This window comes from Oryzias latipes, chromosome 18 (genome assembly GCF_053564925.1).
Source record: "Oryzias latipes strain Hd-rR chromosome 18, Olatipes_Hd-rR_3.1".
NCBI lineage: Eukaryota > Metazoa > Chordata > Actinopteri > Beloniformes > Adrianichthyidae > Oryzias > Oryzias latipes.
In genome coordinates, this window is record NC_136254.1 from 34,088,545 (window position 1) to 34,107,526 (window position 18,982).

At 40.6% G+C, this 18,982-nt stretch overlaps 2 protein-coding genes and 1 long non-coding RNA gene across 5 annotated transcripts in view; 2 read left to right on the forward strand and 1 right to left on the reverse strand.

Moving 5' to 3' along the window:
• The window catches only part of LOC144987025 (uncharacterized), a 54,993-nt gene extending 53,653 nt beyond the window's left edge, over positions 1 to 1,340 (forward strand). Inside the window, exon 5 of the long non-coding RNA XR_013650878.1 lies at positions 189 to 1,340. This is a non-coding gene — a long non-coding RNA (uncharacterized LOC144987025). The remainder of the gene's footprint in view (positions 1 to 188) is intronic.
• On the reverse strand, positions 782 to 18,978 carry LOC110017117 (myelin-oligodendrocyte glycoprotein-like). 3 transcript variants are annotated; one of them, XM_078935868.1, is made up of 5 exons: positions 18,861 to 18,978; positions 15,532 to 15,650; positions 2,492 to 2,854; positions 2,218 to 2,405; positions 782 to 2,139 (listed from the first exon to the last, which is right to left on the reverse strand). In XM_078935868.1, exons 3-5 carry the CDS (start codon positions 2,823 to 2,825, stop codon positions 2,116 to 2,118), a joined length of 546 nt encoding a protein of 181 aa, XP_078791994.1. In that variant the 5' UTR covers positions 2,826 to 2,854; positions 15,532 to 15,650; positions 18,861 to 18,978; the 3' UTR covers positions 782 to 2,115. The 3 variants fall into 3 exon arrangements, with proteins under 3 accessions (XP_078791994.1, XP_023821740.1, XP_023821739.1); XM_023965972.2 differs by lacking the exon at positions 18,861 to 18,978 and having other exon boundaries at positions 15,532 to 15,656; XM_023965971.2 differs by lacking the exons at positions 15,532 to 15,650; positions 18,861 to 18,978 and adding an exon at positions 4,122 to 4,267.
• On the forward strand, positions 7,983 to 17,596 carry LOC105356322 (low affinity immunoglobulin gamma Fc region receptor III). The gene is made up of 6 exons (XM_011487203.4): positions 7,983 to 8,822; positions 9,171 to 9,434; positions 11,772 to 12,011; positions 13,023 to 13,139; positions 13,448 to 13,519; positions 15,581 to 17,596. Exons 1-6 carry the CDS (start codon positions 8,792 to 8,794, stop codon positions 15,652 to 15,654), a joined length of 798 nt encoding a protein of 265 aa, XP_011485505.1. The 5' UTR covers positions 7,983 to 8,791; the 3' UTR covers positions 15,655 to 17,596.
• Positions 18,979 to 18,982: the final 4 nt, after the last annotated feature.

Below are 18,982 nucleotides of genomic sequence, written 5' to 3' on the forward strand. Positions count from 1 at the left end.
TTCCTCAGCTCTGACTGAAGGTTGAAGCTGCAGCTTCTGACCTCCTTTCTCCTGAAGGTCCTGCTGCTGCTGCTGGAAGAATCTTCTCAGACTGAGTCCTACAGGGATGGAGCTCCACGCTAGAACCATCAGAAATGACATCATCAGACATCTTCATGTTTTTCTGGACAGAAGTTTGTTGGTTTCAGTTGGACTTCATGCCTGAGAGCTCCTTCATCTGCCCACTGGATGTTCAGCTCCTCAGGTTGAAGTTGACGGTTGGGATCCGTCTGACTTTGCTGCAGTCGTCTCCTGGATTTCAGGAGCTTTGTTTCTGTTCTGCTCAAATCCCAGCAGAGGTCCTGCTGCTGGTTCCAGAAAACCGACTGGAAATGAAAGCTGAAGGTTTTTCCTGGACGGACTCTGGAATGATGGAAGTGGAGACACTTTTCTGGTGTCTAGTGTGACATCGTCCTCTTTTGGAACACCAGAAGACCCAATCAAAGCTCCAACATCTTCCTGACAGTATTTCTGACAGAAGATCAAAGCAGGAAGATGGAAGTGGTTTCCATGGAAACGTCTGTCAGCTGCTCCTCCATCCAGAGGAAAAGAAAACCTTCATTTCTCTGAGAATAACTCTGAATGGAGAGGAAGACTGCTGTGTTTGATGGTTACAGGAGACAACAGGTGTGTGGTCACATGACTTCCAGCCTCTGAAGAACAGAACCATCAGAGGAACCAGATGAGGAGAAACGTCTAAACGTTCCAGCAAGAAACAGAAGAAAAGATCCAGACCAGAAACGCAGGTTCATGTTTTTATTTGATAGTTTTAACTTCACGGTTGTTTTTCTGCAGTGAAGTTCCTCTCTCTTAAATAAATACATAAATAAATAAAATAATAAATAAATAAATGTCAAAGTACAGACATTGTGCGGTTTGCCTTTATTTGTTGCAGAGGTAATAAGAGTATAAATATCAGAGCAGCCTCTTGGGAAATTAAAGGCAAAGAAAATCCCAGCTGAGTCAGCAAAATCAGTCCTATTATAATAAATATCAGGGACGGGTTATTCTTTCAGACAACACAATATCTCCCCTTTATGTCACGACCTCTTGAGGTCACTTTCAGTTTGAAAAAACCCTGAGACTCTCAGGTTTCAACTGTCTGTCTGTGTTCATTTCACTTTGTTCTGGTAGAACTTCCAACATTTTAGCTCACAGACACCTTTGATGTTGTCTAGAAGAACACCAAGAACCACAGGAACCTGAACAGACCTGCTGTGGGTCGGTTCCTGAAGGAGAACATGAACCAAACTCTCAACACTTCAGATCAACCTGGATCAACACTTCAAACCACTGAGATCCACAAACATCGTCCTAAACCTCAGACCTTCAGACTTGTGGGACATGCCCGGAACACCTCTCCAGGGAGGCGTCAAGGGGGCATCCGGACTAGATGCCCGAGCCACCTCAACTGGCTCCTTTCGATGTGGAGGAGAAGCGGTTCTACTCCGAGCTCTCCGCGGGTGACCGAGCTTTTCACCCCATCTCTAAGGGAGCGCCCACCCACCCTACGGAGGAAGCTCATTTCAGCCGCTTGTATTCGGGACCTCGTTCTTTCGGTCATGACCCATAGCTCATGACCATAGGTGAGTACTGGAACGTAGATCGACCGGTAAATTGAGAGCTTTGCTTTTCGGCTCAGCTCTCTCTTCACCACGACGGACCGATAGAGCGACCGCATAACTACGGACGCCGCTCCGATCCGCCTGTCAATCTCACGCTCCGATCTTCCCTCACTCGTGAACAAGACCCCAAGGTATTTCAACTCCTCCACCTGGGGCAGGGACACTCCACCCACCGAGAGATGGCAAACTACCTTTCTCCGGTCGAGGACCATGGCCTCAGATTTAGCGGTGCTGACCCTCATCCCAGAAGGTTCTCCAGATAAATGAAGGAGTTCCAACCATCAGGCAGAAACTGGTCAGAACCAGAGGATCCTCACGTCTTCATGGACCAGTTTCCATCCACGGTAACACAGCAGTGACGGGCGTGTAGCGTCTCCATGTGGCTGCAGCTTCAGAAAGTCTCTTCAATCCTTGAAGACGATCAAAGCAGCTTTGGAGAGATGGGATGTCTTCAGACCAGAGGAGGTTTCTGACCCTACATGAAGAAAAGAAAGGATGTTAGAAACTGAAGATTCCTGCAGAAAGATGAGAGATCAGAGAATTCAGGACTCACTTCTGGTTGTTTCCTCTGACAGACACAAACACAAACACCAGAGAGGATCACTGAGGGAAAAAGTCCAAGAAGGATCCAGAGACCTGGTCTGGAGCGACTGATCCAGATCTGGTCTTCTCCTGGATCTGGAGTGGAGATGATGTCAACCTGGGATGTTTCCATGGTTGGAGCTCTGACTCCGTTTGGCTCTGAAACAAAGAGATGACATCATTTCCTGCCTGCTGTTCAGGACAAATGTTCTTCATGTGAGGGAGAACCTGCAGAGCAAACTCACCAACAACCAGCTGAACCGTCTCCCTGAAGTTCTTCCCAGGAATGAAGCAGCTGTACTTCCCCTCATCCTGGAGCGACACGTTCCTGATCTTTAACGTCACGTCTCCTCGTTTTAGTCCGTCTTGGTTCAGAGACACTCTCGGGATCAACGACTCTATCATAACTGTGGTCATGGTCTTCCTGTTCCGGTAAAAATACACAAAAGGGACACGGCCCTGTGGATCCGCCGGATCAGGCTTCACCTCCAGTTTGGTCCACTCTACGATTTGATCCTGGAGGTCCACCTGAGAGTCCAGGTAGCACGGCAGGATGACATCATCACCAGGAACAGCCATGATTGGGTTGACTAAACGAACAAGCTCACCTGGAAACAAAGAAGATCGGAATAAACTTTTTAAGGTTTCATCCTTATTTCCAAGTCAAAATGTCTTCTCAGTCACAGTTAGACAGGAATTTCAAAAAGTATCTCCTGTTGCAAAAAGTTGACTGTTTGTGATGACATAAGTAAAAAGAAACAAAATAATTGTTTAAATTGAGGACTCTACATGTTATTCCAAGGAGATCAGTTGTGGTGTCCAACAGAGATCAATTCTGGGCCCGATGCTATTCAGTATTTACTTTAATTAAATATTTAATGTTTCTTAACGGTACAAACTTACGTTATTTGCGGATGATGCAAATCTATTTTATTCAACAGAAAATTATAAAGAACTCATTGTTGTGAATACAGAGATAAGTAAATAAAAACATGGATGTATTCAAGCAAATTATCTTTGACAAAACATAATAAATGTTTTTGGAAGCCACATTATTTAAACAGAGTTGGTTATTCATATTAATATGTCCTTATTGAGAGACATGTAACAGAGAGTTACATCTGTGTTACATAATGTGTGATTCATATGTTTATTGAAATGATGCAAGACTATTTTCTGGGGTGTTTCATGGTAAATAATCTGTACTTGATCTATGTCCCTCTATTTATGATTATGAGAAATAACAGTCAAAAGCTGACATCATCTCCTATTAACATCTTTGTCAAGTTTTCTTCATTTTCTAATCAACAAATTACTTTATATGGGTTTGATGTATCTGTTTAGTAATTTATTACATTATTAATGAATTAAAAATCAAACTATAAGATCATGTGATCATGAGTCAGAGACTAGTCAGAGGTTGAGTCATATGTAGGTCAAAACACAGACATAAACATGTCTGGACGTTACTCTGTCTGAATGAATGAAAACTATTCAACAATTAACATCAATAGGACACATTTTTATTTAAAACAAAAAGCTGGATAAAGAAAATATCTCCAGCTGAAAGTTTTTAGTCTTAAATGTCATTGTGAACCAATAATTGAAACTTTAAAGTCCACGTGTTTATCAGAGACTCTCTAGTCACTGTAGTTCCACGTTGACGGAAATTGGCTGATCATAAATATCCTACATTTAAACTTTATCCTCATTTTGAGTCTGAATCCATTGAAACAAACTTTCTCCAAATTCAGACGTTAGTTCATTGAATAGTCTTTAGAAAGAACCGCCACCATAAAAGGTTGAAGTTTCTAAACATCAAACAGAAACTTTTCTCCAGAGTTGAACTAAAGAACAGAACATTCATGAACTTACCTTCAACATGTGAACAGAACCAGAACCACACACATGCAGAAATCCACACAGGAGAAGCAGAAACAGACGAGAACGCTGCTGCGATCATAACTGAACCTTGACTGAGACTGGGAGACATGGTTTCTCCTATTAAACCACGCTGGTGGCAGTGTGACGTGTCATTCGTCGTGCGTCATGGTAGCCACGCCTCCTACGTAGCGCAGTGGAAACTTGCCCAGGAAACAATGCAGTGAAATAAATAAACATCGGCTTATCGAAGACAACATATGAAAGGAGAAGCGCTGAACTTCCGCCATGATGATAGAACAAGCAACATTTAAATATTTAGACTACTTTTATCATAACAATGTTATATTTATCTATGAACTATGATTTTAACTTCCTTTACTTTTGAAAGCAGCTAATCCAAGGTCCTTTCAAAATAAAACACACTGTACAATCTGCTCCTCCTGCTGCTGCAGACTGACTGCAATGAAACATGAAAACAAGTCAAATCTATTTTTCTGACTTTATTCATCATTTCTCTGCTTCTACTATTGAATAGAAACTTGACATTGGAGTAGAATCCTTTTAGAAAAATCTATTCATGGAAATGTCCTTCTGTCCTTCATTACCTGAAACTATTGAACCAAAATTCTAATTGTTTGCATTTTTCTAGAACACCGAAGAGTCAGAACGGAGGAACCAAGGAGTCTCAGGTTGAAGACCCCTGACCTCAGGGGCGGAGCTACATGGGGTACAACAGGGGGCTGCTGAACACCCCCCCCCCCCCCTCAAATCAAATAAACTGGAATGTTTGGCTGTAAAAAGCTGTGGTTGCTGCAGTGATCAGGATCGATCATTTCTATTGATAAAGTGAGGATTTGAACAGCTGGGATTCATCTGCTGTTCTAGAAAAGGTTCTGACTGTTGATCCACCCAGATGTTGGAGGAAACCACATTTGCTGACAGCATCAGAGAAAACATTTCATCATTTAGATTTTTCTGTCTGTTGGATTCATGCCTCCTTTGAATGGATAAAGCTTTATTGATAAAGCACTTTACAACAGCTTCAGGGTAACAAAGAGCTTCACAAGAAAAGAAAAGACAGAAGAAAGTTGAAAAGTAGGCAAATTAAGAATAAAATTTAAAACATCATAAAAATACAAAAATGAAATACAAAATAAAAATAAATATAGGATAAATAAGTAGGAGACATTTCAAACTTGATTTGATGCCAGACTCCCACCTCGACCACGGGGGGGGGGGGGGGGGGGGGGGGCAAAGAACCAACAGCCAGGGGGAGGAGCTCAGCCAAAGCGCCGTGAACACATGATTTAATCCACGTTTCCACCAACAAAAGGAGGCTTAAAGAGTAAAATAGTATTTCAGGATAAAATTCTTGTTAAGGACAGATCTGGAGTTCAGCAGGAAGATAAGAATGTGTTTCAGGCTGAAAAGGAAAAGAAACTCCAGTAAATCACTGAAGTTTCCGTTCAGTCAGACTTCCTTTTCTCTGTTATCTCTGATTTCAGCAGCTGCAGGTTCAGTATCAGTTTAAACTAAAGGAAGGATTGTTCTTTCAGGGGATTTTTTATAATATCTAATCTGATTTATGTTTTTGTCTCGTCGATACTTTTCCTTGTAAGAAAACGTTTGAAGGTAAAGTTTACGGACTTTCCATGGTCTTAGTTGTCCTTTCCCTTTTAGTTTAGTTCATATCCGTTTATTAATTATTTAAGATTTCAAAACAAGGAAAGAACGTGTTGTTTTTGGTCCAAACTTTGCTATTGTCTGTTTCAGGAAAACCTTCCAGTTTTGCTTGTTTTCAACCACAGAAACATTGTGACAGAGCAGCAGCACAGCCTGCCTGACATACATCCTCTCACATGAACACACGTGCAATCGGGAGTTTATTTTTGGTGGACGCCTTAAGTTGTTTTTTGTAAAATTGCTCAAATCGAATGGCTTCATTCCTGCGTTTGTGTTGAGGAACAAATATTTTTATGTAGTGTCAAGCTGGTCTAAAGCTTGTTAAAGAACTGACATTTCTAATATTTCAGTCACATAAAGCCTCTTGTGGTGGTAAAATATGTTAGAAAATGTGAAATGCTCAAATGTGTGGTTCTCTGTGAAGCCTCAGCGTTGATGGAGTTCTCTAATTGATGAGAGACGGCTCCATGGAGGAATCATCTACTATAAAATATAAAGTTCATTTATCTGAAAACAGCTCAGAGAAAACAATAGACACACATTTCATTCAAAGACTAAAAGTAAACAATGATCCAAATGAAAAAAAAACTTTAAATAATTCCAGACTGGGGGAAACTTCTTCCTATTGGAATAATCCATGAAGTCAGAAGTTGGACCCGTGAGGACAAACAACGGTATATCAATTCAGTTTGCTCCTCTGAATGTCATAAACAACGTATAATAGCAACACAGACTTCTTATGATGTCATGAACACAGCGTGAGCAGCACATTCACATGACACACCTTCTGTCTCAGTCACATGACTTTGTCTTAAAGTGACACACACACCGACATGCCTACAGGGTTCACAGGGTGCACCAGTCGTGTGATTCATCACTAGTTCCCTCCACAAAAGTTCAAACTAGAGCATAGCTTCATAAATATCCATTCACACCCAGAAACAGGAAGTGACTTCAGATGTCAAAGTTTAAAACTTTTCTTTTCTTTTCCTTTCAGAATGATACGTTTCTAAATAAAGTTTATTTCTACCTTATTTAGGTTTTGATTTATCATCAATGGATTTCTGAATAGTATTGGCAAATACATGTTCCTCACTACATGTCTGAACTTTACTAGAGAACACCTGGATGATGCAGAAGAGGATTGGGACAATGTCACATGGTAAGCTGAAACCAAAATAGAACTTCCTGATAAAAACTAAACTTGTGTTGTTTGGAGGAGAAAGAATGCTGAGTTCCACCCAAAGACCACCATAGCCACTGTGAAACATGGGGGTGGAAACATCATGATTTGGGGCTCTTTTTCTGCGTAAAGTGAAGAATAGACGTCCAAGTTTGGTCAAATTCTGGTAGAAAACATTCCATTAGTGAGAAGAGTGAAGATGAAATCCAGCTGGATCCAGCATGACAATGGCGTAAAGTGTTTTACTATCTTCTTCAAAGGCCCAAAGTGTTTTACAGTCACAGTCCCATTCATACATTCACACTCACACGGCGGTGTGGGTACCGGATGTTCTCGGGTTGCCGGATGTTCTCGGGTCCTTCGGGGTCCTTCCAATGAGTTATATCACTAGAGGAGACATTACGAGGAGAGCACCGCCATCTTGGTGAGGTCAAGTTTTGAAGACCAAACCACTTTTTATAACATTTAATAAAGAGCTCTGTTTTTACTTTCAATCACTTCATTATATGAAAAAGAAGAATGGCTTGAAATTGCTTAGTTTTGTTCAGAAATACAAACTTCACAAGTACCCCTAACTTAACTAGTATTAGACTATTTCGATTTTTTCTATGTTCCTTTATTTTATTTTACTTATGTTTTTATTTATTTGTGTGTTATGTTCATTGTTTCTTTTTTTCCCTTCTATTCTTTATTTTCTATGTTAATATGTTATGTTTGGCAATGGTGACTGATCTTCGAGGCAATATTGATTACATTGTTATTGTTCGTTGTTAACGTTAATGTCATTGTTAATGTATGATACCACAATTGTCAATAAAGTTTTTTTTAAAAAAACTTAGCGACGTTAACTCATTGGTCGTGGCAACTTACAGCCAATCAAATAGTGTGACGTCATCATTGGTCGAAGGACCCCGAAGGACCCCGAGAACATACGGCAACCCGAGAACATCCGGTACCCACACTGGCTCTGCTGCCAGAAACTGCTGCCAAACTATAACAACCCGCAGCAATTTAGGGTTCAGTGTCCCAAACACATCGAGCAGCAAAGGAGGGGCTACAGGAAGCATTTCAAGGTCCTGAACTCTTGTTATTGACCAAATATTTATTATTCATCACAATTTGTAAATGAATTATTTAAAAATCAGACTGTGAATTTCTGGATTTCATTTCTCATAGTAGAGATGAATCCGTGTGGAAAGTTTCAGGCCTGATGTCTGACTGTATTTTATTTGTCCCACTGTAAATGAGATTCAAATCAGATTCAGTGACCTCATTTTTGCAGGTGTTAGGTGGAAAAAAACACACGTTATGGAAGTTCGACCTCTTTTTATGGAGCTTGGATGCAGATCAATAAATCATCACATCATCAGCATATAATGATCTTTTAGAAAGTTTTCCTGGAAAAAAAAACAGGCTTGTGTGAACAACCCTCACTAAAGAGTGAGCAGGCATTGAAAGCACAGTTTTTGGTTGATAAAATAGTTAAAAAACTGGAAAAAATTGTATATCTATCTATTTTTTTGTCTGTGTATATGTCAACAGTATAAAAAGCTGCTTGTTAATAACCTGTAACGTTTAGGACGCCGTCAACCCCCCTCCGTTTGTCTGTGGGGTTACAGATACGAAAGAGAAAAAAAACACACATCAGCAAGTCGCCAGCCAATGGTGGATGTTGAAGGGTGAGAAAAAAACAAGTGATTTCTGTCTAAAGTTTGTGTAAGCAGGAAGTTTGTGGTCTTCTTTTCGTCAGAGGAGAGGATGACCCCCCAGCAGCCTGCCAAAGCCCCAGTTCACCATGGAGATAGCAGCACTGTGCTCTGTTTTGAGTAAGTGAACTTTCTCTGTCATCATCTTTGCTCCTCGTTGTTCTCTGCTTTGTTCTGTAAAATGTTTCAAATATTCTCTACAAACATGCGTCACCCCAGCAGTTTTGTTGAGTGTTGTCACAGTTTCAGCCCACAATAGAGATTTGTAGATCTTTGATCAGAGACATGACACAAAGTTTGACCTTATCTACAGTCCTGTCGTTCCCTGCAGCTTGTTGTTTTCGTCTCACTCAGAAGAAGTTGGTCTTTTTTGTGGAAAACAAGCTGGATTTGAAGGTGGAAGAGGTGGTGGACTTGTGTTATTTAAAAACTACAGGAAATCAGACACACCGGTCGTCTGTCTTCCAGCTTCTCTGAGGGTCCTTCCCAGCAGGAGCCAGTTCTTCCAGTACGAGTCTGTCACTCTGAGCTGTGAGCTTCATGGAGACCCATCTGGGTGGAGAATCAGGAGAAAGACCGACCTGGTAAACCTAACCGAAGACTGTCCCTCCCCCTCGAGCAGAAATGAATCCGTCTGCTTCATCAGCACGCTGTACTACATGGACAGTGGAGTCTACTGGTGTGAGTCTGCAGAAGGACAGTGCAGCAGGGAGGTCAACATCACTGTGACAGGTGGGTTCCAACACGTCAACCGTGGAAAAACTGATCCTGTCTTCAGGTAAAGACGGTTTCTGACGGGTCACAGCTCCCTCAAAGGTTTCAAAGTCAGCCGTTCCCGATTCTGGATTCAGTTATCCAATCGACCCGACAGAAGCTCCGCCCTCAACGTTCGGTCCGTTGTGCTGCTGCAGGTTTAGTTTGGGGATTTCTGGGTCATGGAAGCGGCGGGTCGTCTTTAACAGTCAGAGTTAAACTGAGACGGTTTCTGCTGCTGAAGGTTCAACGCCACCATTGAAAAACGGCGTTGAAAGGAGCAGAAAAGACTTCAAAGACAAAAAACCACACAAGTAATAAATGTACATGAAAGAACTTTATTGAATCTGTTCTATTACAGTTTATCGATAAAAATATTGAAACTGTTTGAAGAAGCAGCACTGTCTAATTTTACACTTTCCTAAAGATGTAGTGGCTCAAAAACATTTTAGGATTTAGAATTAATTCATTTAAAAGGATTTAAATTCAGTTTTAAAAATGTTCTGTTTTTGTCCAGAATAGTTTTACTTTTGATTTGCACCGTGTTCCAGTGGTTAGCCCCCCCATCTCACAATAGGTCCAGGTTCAAATCCAGCTGGGACATTTCTGTGTGGAGTTTGTGGATTTTCTCCAGTTTCTTTTTAGTCCAAAATCCTGTTCATGGGTTCATCATTACATCTGAATTTCCCTGTTCAGGGTAGACCCCGCCTCCCCCCTGACAGAGATGGAGTGGGCTCTGAAGATGGACGGGCTTTGCAGTAAAAGTCGACGACCTGACCATGACACTGAGTTGAGCGCTTAATCAGTCACTAGTTAGCTCTCTTTCCCATGAATCAACATGTTTAAGCAGTACCAAGGACTGCAGCTTTTCAAAATAAAGCTGAATGGAGATGGGAAGCACTTTCACTCCTTCAAAGTCAAACGTCAAGCTGGTTTTCTTGGTGGTTTTCTGGTTAAAGTTTGATGGACCTGAATCCAGCAGCTGCAGTGTGACACAGACTGTTCTGACCAATTCAAAAGAATCAAAGGAAGATGAGATCATTTCCTGTTCCTTTGAGCGATACTGTAAAAGTCCCTTCCATCATTGCAGGGCCGTCCCCCAATGTCTCACTTTACTGATTACCTGCATGTTTGGAACTGAGCCTGTAGAACCAAAAAAGGAAGAGCGATAAGCTTAGTGGAAGAAACATAGCTGCGTTAAACATTACGACCGGCCTATATGGTCCACTGAGTAGTGATAAAGCTTTCACACCATCAGAGGACGTCCATCAGGCACCTTAAAAGTAGATGGTACCCGGAAAAATCTTCTGCTTGTCACCGGGTGCTTTTTGATGACAAAGGTTTCATTTAGTTCCTCGTAGAAATAATCCATGTAGGAATAATTAACAAATTTGTGTTCACTTTGATAAATAATCCTTTCTTGGTCGCTTCATGGGCACAGACATTTGGTTTTGGTGTTCACCAAAAGACCGTCGTCAGCACATGTGTGATTGGTCGATGCACAAGCGCGGCTGCAAGCGTCCTTTACATTAACTCATGCTACGGTCCCTCTGGGCTTATAAACGTGCCTTCCAGTGACCATTTCCAATACAGAGTCATGTAAACCCGTGTTTATGTACATTTTGAGCTTCCTCGTTCAGAAACTACACAGTTGATGGAATAAATCAGACGGGTTGTCCTGACAATAGTGGCTGAACTCAATGTGGAAAGAGCTTTTGTTTGCAACATACAAAGTAAACTTCCTTAAAACTACCCTACTTTACAAAGAATGGTCTTAAGAGGCTCCTCCTCCAAAGTTTTGTAAGTTGTGTCGTTGATCAGCAGTCACAGGAAAACAGGTTGGGGTAAATCATAGTTGACAACAGAGATGGAGTAGAGGCTAAGTACTTTAGCCCCCTTCTCTACTGTTTCCTAATCAGCTGAAATAATGCCTCAAATGCCTAGAAAATGCATATAGGGCCATCATTTTAAAAATGTTCCTGGAGGAGGACAGCCAGACCCCCCCTCTCCTAAGTCAAACCCTGGCGCCTTCAGGCCTCTGCTACCTGACTGTCCCCTTAGAGGGTTCTCCTACTTTCTCCTCAGTAGTCTCTTATATCTGAATACCTTTGAGGCCCTTTGGTACGTTACTCTGCCACCCAGGTCAACCCTGATTTAACGAACTTCCGTCACTTTTTATGCTCGTTAGAGACCAGACCTGCTGAGATTCAACCAACCCAATCTTTGAGCAAATACTTCTGAAACCTGAAACTATGAACCTCTGACTGTTCTTCCTCCATAGAGCATTCTTGAATTTGTGTTTTTCTTTTCTTGCAGCTCTGGATGTAATTCTGGAGGCTCCTATTCTTCCAGTGGAGGAAGGAGAAGCTGTGACTCTTTGCTGCAGGAACAGGAAGTCCCCCGGTTTCTCGTTCTTCTACAAAAACGGGCATCTCGTCGGGAACAGCTCAACAGGAAACTGGACCATTGAAAGAGTTTCTAAGTCGGATGAGGGCTTTTACAAATGCAGCAATTCTGGGAGAGAATTCTCTCCAGACAGCTGGCTGAATGTCAGAGGTGAGAGGAGGCAGAAGATGCAGTGGACTCAGATGATATTCCGTAAGGGATAATGGGATAATGCCCAATGAGGTGTCACACCTCATTGGGCATTATCCTGCATGATCACTTACAAAATAAATCAATAATAAATCAATTATTTGTTCTTTAATCTTATTTTTTGTTTTTCTTTTTTATATTTAAATTGTTTTTCAATACAAGTATACTGAGATATGCATTCGATGTGTTGTCATGGTAACAGCAGCTAGTGTTTGAAGTAGTATATTTGCCAAATGTCACGTTGAGTTCACCTCACACTGCTTGTTATTGTCCAGATGATGAACAGTTTTTTTTAAAATAACAAAGTCCACAGTAGTTTTCTAGATCACTTTGATTGCTAGAAATATCCACCATAAAGTGGATATTTGTAATGACAAACTGTGGAATGATGAATGTCAGCCTATGTTCTGAGTTTCTGTTGCTAATGTTTCCAACTCTCATTTAGACTAGCACAACAATACAGAACATTTAGACTACGCCACAAGAACTTCTTTGTCCGGTGTCCATTTCCACAAACCAAACGGAGCTTCCAGCATTTCTTTTCATCCATCTTGATTCCATTTGATGGACGTTTTCTAAAACTGTTTGATGAAAAACGCTGATGGCGTTCTTTGGAAGCAGTGTAGCGGTAGAGTGGTTGAACCCTGATCAGAAGACTGCAGGCTCAATTCCCGCCTTCCATACATCAAAGTGCCCTTGGGCAAGACACCGAACCCCACCTTGCCTCTGGTGGAAGGCTGGTGCCAGCGTTTGCTAGCACATCAGTGTGTGAACGTGTGTGCGTGGGTGAATGGGACTGAAAGCACTTTGGGCCTTCATGGAAGGTAGAAAAGTGTTTTACAAGTTTACACCGTTTACCACAACGCTTCTGCAAACACAGAAGTCTGTTTCACTGTGCTTTAGACTCACAAACAAGCGCTAGCGTTTGTGCCTATATCTGCATTTAGGCCAACATGTGGTCTTTGTGTTCAGGCGTGTTGTTGTCTGGAGAAACGCCTGCCTGGTCCCTCATGCCTGTAGGGCTTCCTGTGGTGGGTGTCTGCCTCCTGTTCGCGCTGCTGCTGCTCTGCCTCAGGAGGAACCTCAAAGGTCAGCGGATTTTCATCTGACATTTGACATCCTGCTGTTTTAGATCAGCGCCTGACACGGAAGAGCCTCAGCCTGATCCATCAAACATCAATCTTTGATTTATTAGCCAAACCTGCAGATCTTTCATGTTTATATTTCTCTGAAATCACGGCGCTCCTTCCTGTTCTCACAGAGCAGAACAACCGTTTAAAGTAAAGAGTTTGATCTCAACCAGGAAACAAAGGCTGCTTCTCCAACCTCCACCTTCACTCAAACAGATAGATCTGTGCCTGAAGGCCTGATTGTAACGCTGAGGAGTTTCTCTGCAGGGAAAGCCGACAGACGCGTCTCCTACATCGATGTGACGATCATACAGGATGTGAAGCCACAAAGGATGCGAGGTAAACAAGTACACGGTGTGATGGTGTGACCTTAAATAATCCCTGTACTTTTTGGTGTTTCACATGAACGACAGAAACAAACACGTGAAAATATTGAAATTAATTTTCAAAAAACCCAAATAGCAAAAATCCCATGTTAAATTAGTCTTTGTTAAAAAAGAAATTGTGGCAGTTTAAAAAAAAAAAAGGTTATTTCCTGATTGAAGGAAACCAGAAGTACTTTCTTCAAACTGTAGGAACATGCGAACAGTTTCCGTACCGTCAGGAATTCTGTCATCCAGTTCAGGCAAATTAAGTAAAAAGCTTTTTTATTTTATTTCTTGTGTTCTTTTCTCCTCACAAACAAAATAAAATAAAACCAAATACATACCTTGAAAATCAAATTAAAAAAAAAAATCAATTTTTACTTGAGAATTTTGAAGAACCAATCACTGAGATTGGTCACTGAGATCACTGAACTAACATTAAACTTGAACAGATGTTCCACTGAGTTCTCATTTCATGAGTCAGAAGTAAATGCAGAAAAAAGAATAAACAACTTATTATACAGTTTGTACACATTTATTAACAAGATCAGAAGGTTGAATACTATGAATTTATACTTTTATCATTCAGTATATAATATTAAACACACTCAGCTGATGTAAAAAAATGTGAAAGATAGTTTGTACAATTAAAACGCTTGTGTAAATTGAACCATACATAAACAATGAACAGTACCAACAAAACTAGTACCAATATATGGAGAATTGGTACCAGAAGTTCTCCTGAATGTGGGAGTTGACCATTCCTGGTGAACTGGAGTTGACAAGACCTTCCCTGACGGCGGGCTCAGCCAGACGTTCCCAGCAGACCCTCACAGTACATCTGGGTCTTTCTGTCCTCCTTCCCTACCACCAAAACCAACTCACCCCCAGGTAGTGATGGTGGACTGCTTTGCCCCTTTTTACCCGAGTGTCCAAGACACAAGTCAACTACAAAGTTGATCATCAGGGTGTCCTGATTCCATGAGTATTGATGGACACCCTTGTGCTTGGACATGGTGTTCCTTATGGACAAACACACAAGTCCAACAACAAAACACCGTTCAGGTTCAGATCAGGGAGGTAATTCCTACTGATCACGCCAAACCAGGTGCTGCTGTTGTTGCCCATGTGGGCATTGAAGTCCTCCAGCAGGACGAAGGAGTCCCTCTGTTGGGACACTTTCCAGTACCCCTACAAAAGACACCAAGAAGACCAAACGGAAACCACAGTCAGAGTCCTGTCCCCCACCCGAAGGCTAGGGGACATGACCCTCTCGTCCACCGGGGTGAACCCAAACACTTGGCGGCTGGGATGGGGGCTCACGCCTAAGCCCACACCAGCTCACCGCCTCAACTCAGTCCTTCTTGAGGGTGATCCCGACTATTTCTAGCCGCTACCTCTCAACCTCCCACACAAACTCAGGCTCCTTCCCTCCCAGAGAGGTGACCTTCCACGTCCATAAGCCAAGTTCCATGACCAGGATCTGGCCCCTTCAACTGCCACTCAAACCACATTACAATCAACCCACTGTCAGGTTTCCAGCTGTTTTCAGTCCAACCAGTGGAAATTAGGGATTAGGATAAGGCTTTAATCCTCATTGTAATCAGGTCACATGAACAACATGAGTACAAGGTCAACCTATCAGTGCAGTCATTCATACAATTTAAGACGGACAAAAACTAAACTAAAAACTGAAGAAACACACATTCAGACACAAACACAACCTATTGCACAAAGCAGTCATTTGTTTGTTGGATTAAAGTTCCCCATCTCATGGAAAGTTTACAAAAAAGCTGATGAGAATTTCACAGAAAATGTTTACGAAAAATCATTTTATTTAAATAAATAGAACAAAAAAGTATTTCTCAGTCATCTGTAGAAACCAGAAGCAGTCTGTTCATGAGGTCATGTGTTCTATTCGAGTCCCACAACCACAACCACAGCTGAGGGTTTTCCCCTCAGCTGTGGTTTTTGAAGGCGTCTCACCTGTCCTCCTCACAGCATCACTGTCTGACACCTGACTCTTTCCCTCCAGTCGTGGAAGACACCTCCACCTTCTACTCCATGCTCAACCTGGCAGGAAGCTCCCAGCAACTGGACCATTGCTGAAACCAAAGGAGAGAGATGAGCAGGAATAAAAGGAGGAGATGTTCCAGATCCAGGCCTGCTCCTTCCTGGTCCTGGAGATCTACCACCCTGTCTGTTTTCCAGCTCTCTCTGCTAGCTGCTGATCACCTGGACCAGGTGGATCAGGTTTAACTAGTCATCAGCTCGCAGGGCTTGGAGATCTGGAAGACAGGTAGATCTTGAGGACCAGGAACGAGCAGCCCTGGTCTAGACCATCTTCTCTTCTTCATTCATCCAAGCAGACCTGGATGGCAGGTTACCTGGACAGGTGTCTTCTTTTGTCTGACAACTGAACTGAATTATCTAGAGTTCATTCAGGCTGATTTACGTCATGTTTGTTCACTTAAATGTTACATATGAATGTCAATAAATTATCTCTATTATTAGGCTTCATTTTTTCTATTGTTTCTATTGTCTTTGTTATTCTAATCTAAAAACAGTTTTTAGCGTCACACACATTGTGTTATTGTTGTCATCCAATCATCCTTTCTTGTGACCATGTCATCATTTCTTTGTCCTGTGACCTTTAGACATGTTATTAAGGTTACTATGTTATGGCTGTGTTTGGTTTTATCTTGTCCTGTTGCTTTATGACCGAGTTATCTGAAGTTATATAAGGCAGACGTCAACAGAATAAATACTACAACTCATATTTACTCAAGAGATAATCCAAAAATAGGAGTGGTCCCTTTATTCCCAACATGCTTCAGATGTTTGTCCTTATAAGCAGGGAGGGAATCTCACAGAGCAGTACAAGTGACTGTGAGGTCATGAGGTTTAACATTTTTAGCATTTCAGTCAGTCATTTGATTAATCCATTTGCCTTCCACCTGTTAAATATTTCCATGAGTGACATAAACCAGCAGGTTTGGCAGGATGTTCCTCATTCCTGACTGAACAGTCGTCAGAAGGAGTTCCCTGCTATGAACGCTGTTGGTAACAGGATCAACTAAAATACCTCAAAGTACTTCTGTTATGGTGTAAACATTACTATTTAAAGGACTCGTTTAGGCCTGACGTTCCACAATCCAAGCTAAAGCTGAGTTCACTGATTTTAATTTAACCCTTTTCACGTCGTGTGTCAATAATTCACAACAGCTACCATTTTATCCAGGATTCCACTGAATTCAGCATCAGCTGTAACAGAAAAAAACACTGAACAATATTTTTATACATAACTAGAATTAAATCCTGACATGAAGGGGTTAAAACTGACCCTCATGAGGAAAACAAAATGTTGACAAAATTGATGTTAAAACTGTTTTGTGGGTTTTTATCTAAATATGTTTAGTCGTTTGGCTGTTTTACTGTGTTTTGCCGAGTTATTTTATCCTGAAATGTTTAATTCTTTCTGCACCATGAGTGAGAGGGAGGGAGAGGATGATGAGTTTATATAGCACCCCTACTGCTTATTATGGTATAAGAACTGAAGGTACAGTCAGAGTCATGATACTTGTGCACATTGTATATTTTGTAAATCCACACTGTATCATTCTTTTTATTGTTATAAATTTGGCACATCTGCCGGCTCAAACTTAGACATATGAGAGTTCAAGAAGTACAATAAATGAAGATGGAAAAACATTTACTGTAATTGAATTGAAGTAAAACGACATTTAGTTAGATAAATATGTAACATTTAAGTTGTATAAACAATTATTGAGTTTTATAGACGTAAGAAATTAGGTTGAATAAATTTAACTCAAATACTTGTTACCAATTGAATCAAATCAATTCATTTAAGTTTTATAAGTTGTATATATATGCGTCACAATGAAAATAAGGTCAGAAACTCGTGCGTTTACTTTGTCTGTTCTTTTTCTCCAAGCAGAAACTCTTTTTTTTGCTGATGATGCAGCCGTGTTACTTTTTTGATGGTTTCATAATCTTTATACGGCGTCATTAAAATCTCAGACTCACTAAAGTGTAGCGCTCTCTTTTTTTCTCCACGCGTTTCCATGGTGACTCCAGAAATCGGCGATCCATTGAGAATGTCTTTATGTACTTGCTGTGCACGTGCGTTAACCCAGGGTTACCAAGTGGAGCGTAATTACACCAACTCATATCCGGTCTTTTGGAACCGACATACCCAGAGTAAGCAAGTTCAGGCGGATTTCAGCCAGAGTTCAGGGTTAAAGTCAGACTAGTTTAAACATGCTTCCTGGAATACCCCCCAGGACAAACAGTGGTGTTGTTATCCCCCCTTGTTAAAAAAAATATACATTTTTTTTAAATCTTGAATTTACCCCCCATCATTTTGTTTATTTAAAAATAAACAAATCAATACATACATAAAATTAAAATGAAAAATAAAATTACAATAACAAAAAATTAACAAGAAAATAAAACAGCTAAAATTCTATTTATATTTGATCTATTTATTTTTTTCAAGCAATGATTCCAAAGCAATAAAGAATATACACAGATTTATCAAACTCATGACAGAAATGGTAAAGTGCATAGATTAAAAAAATAAAAGAGACAAAAGAGACGAAAAACACACTTAAATCTCATATTTTTAATTAAATATAGTGATCATTAACTAAAGTCATGTAGAGCTTGATTTATTGCTTGAAAAGGAGGAGGAAGAATGAAATTTATATAATCCCAGCCCTTCTGAGTTAATTCATTTAACAGTTTTACATAATTTTCCTAATCCGGTTCTGATCCAATAGATTCTTTTCAAGTTACTAAATCCAGTGCCTATTAATGATTGATTAATAGATTAATATCAGTAACAGTAACCATTATGTTATTAGAACACATGATCACAACAAACCAGTCATTATTGCTACACATTGCACACCAAACACAGACAATCAATAGCTTATTAATTGTATTAAAAACATTTTAACCAATAAATTGGATCAAATATGAGTCACATAATTAGCATTATAAAGTTGAATACTGTAAAATTACATTTTTAATTTTACAACAGAAAATACTACATTCTAAAAATGCATTCGTTTCTATAGAGACTTAAAGAAACCTAATAAATATAAAATAAGGAAGTCTAACGACCAACAATACTGACAGCTTGTGTGTGTGTGGAGCTGAAACAGCAGGACAAAAAGGACAGAACTGCTCGTTTCTCTTTCTGGATTATAAAATACAACTATTTTTTGTTGTTGTAGGTTTTATAAACAGTAAAAACAAACCGTGTCAGTAATCTTATAAATAGGACTGACCTTTGTCTCGGTCTTGTGCCACGCCGTGTCTTCCTTGTGTTGGAACTTGATAAACAGTAACCAAGTTCCTTAGCTCAGTCATGTGACTCCTCCCAGTTTTGCTGTGGATACGCAAAACAAAA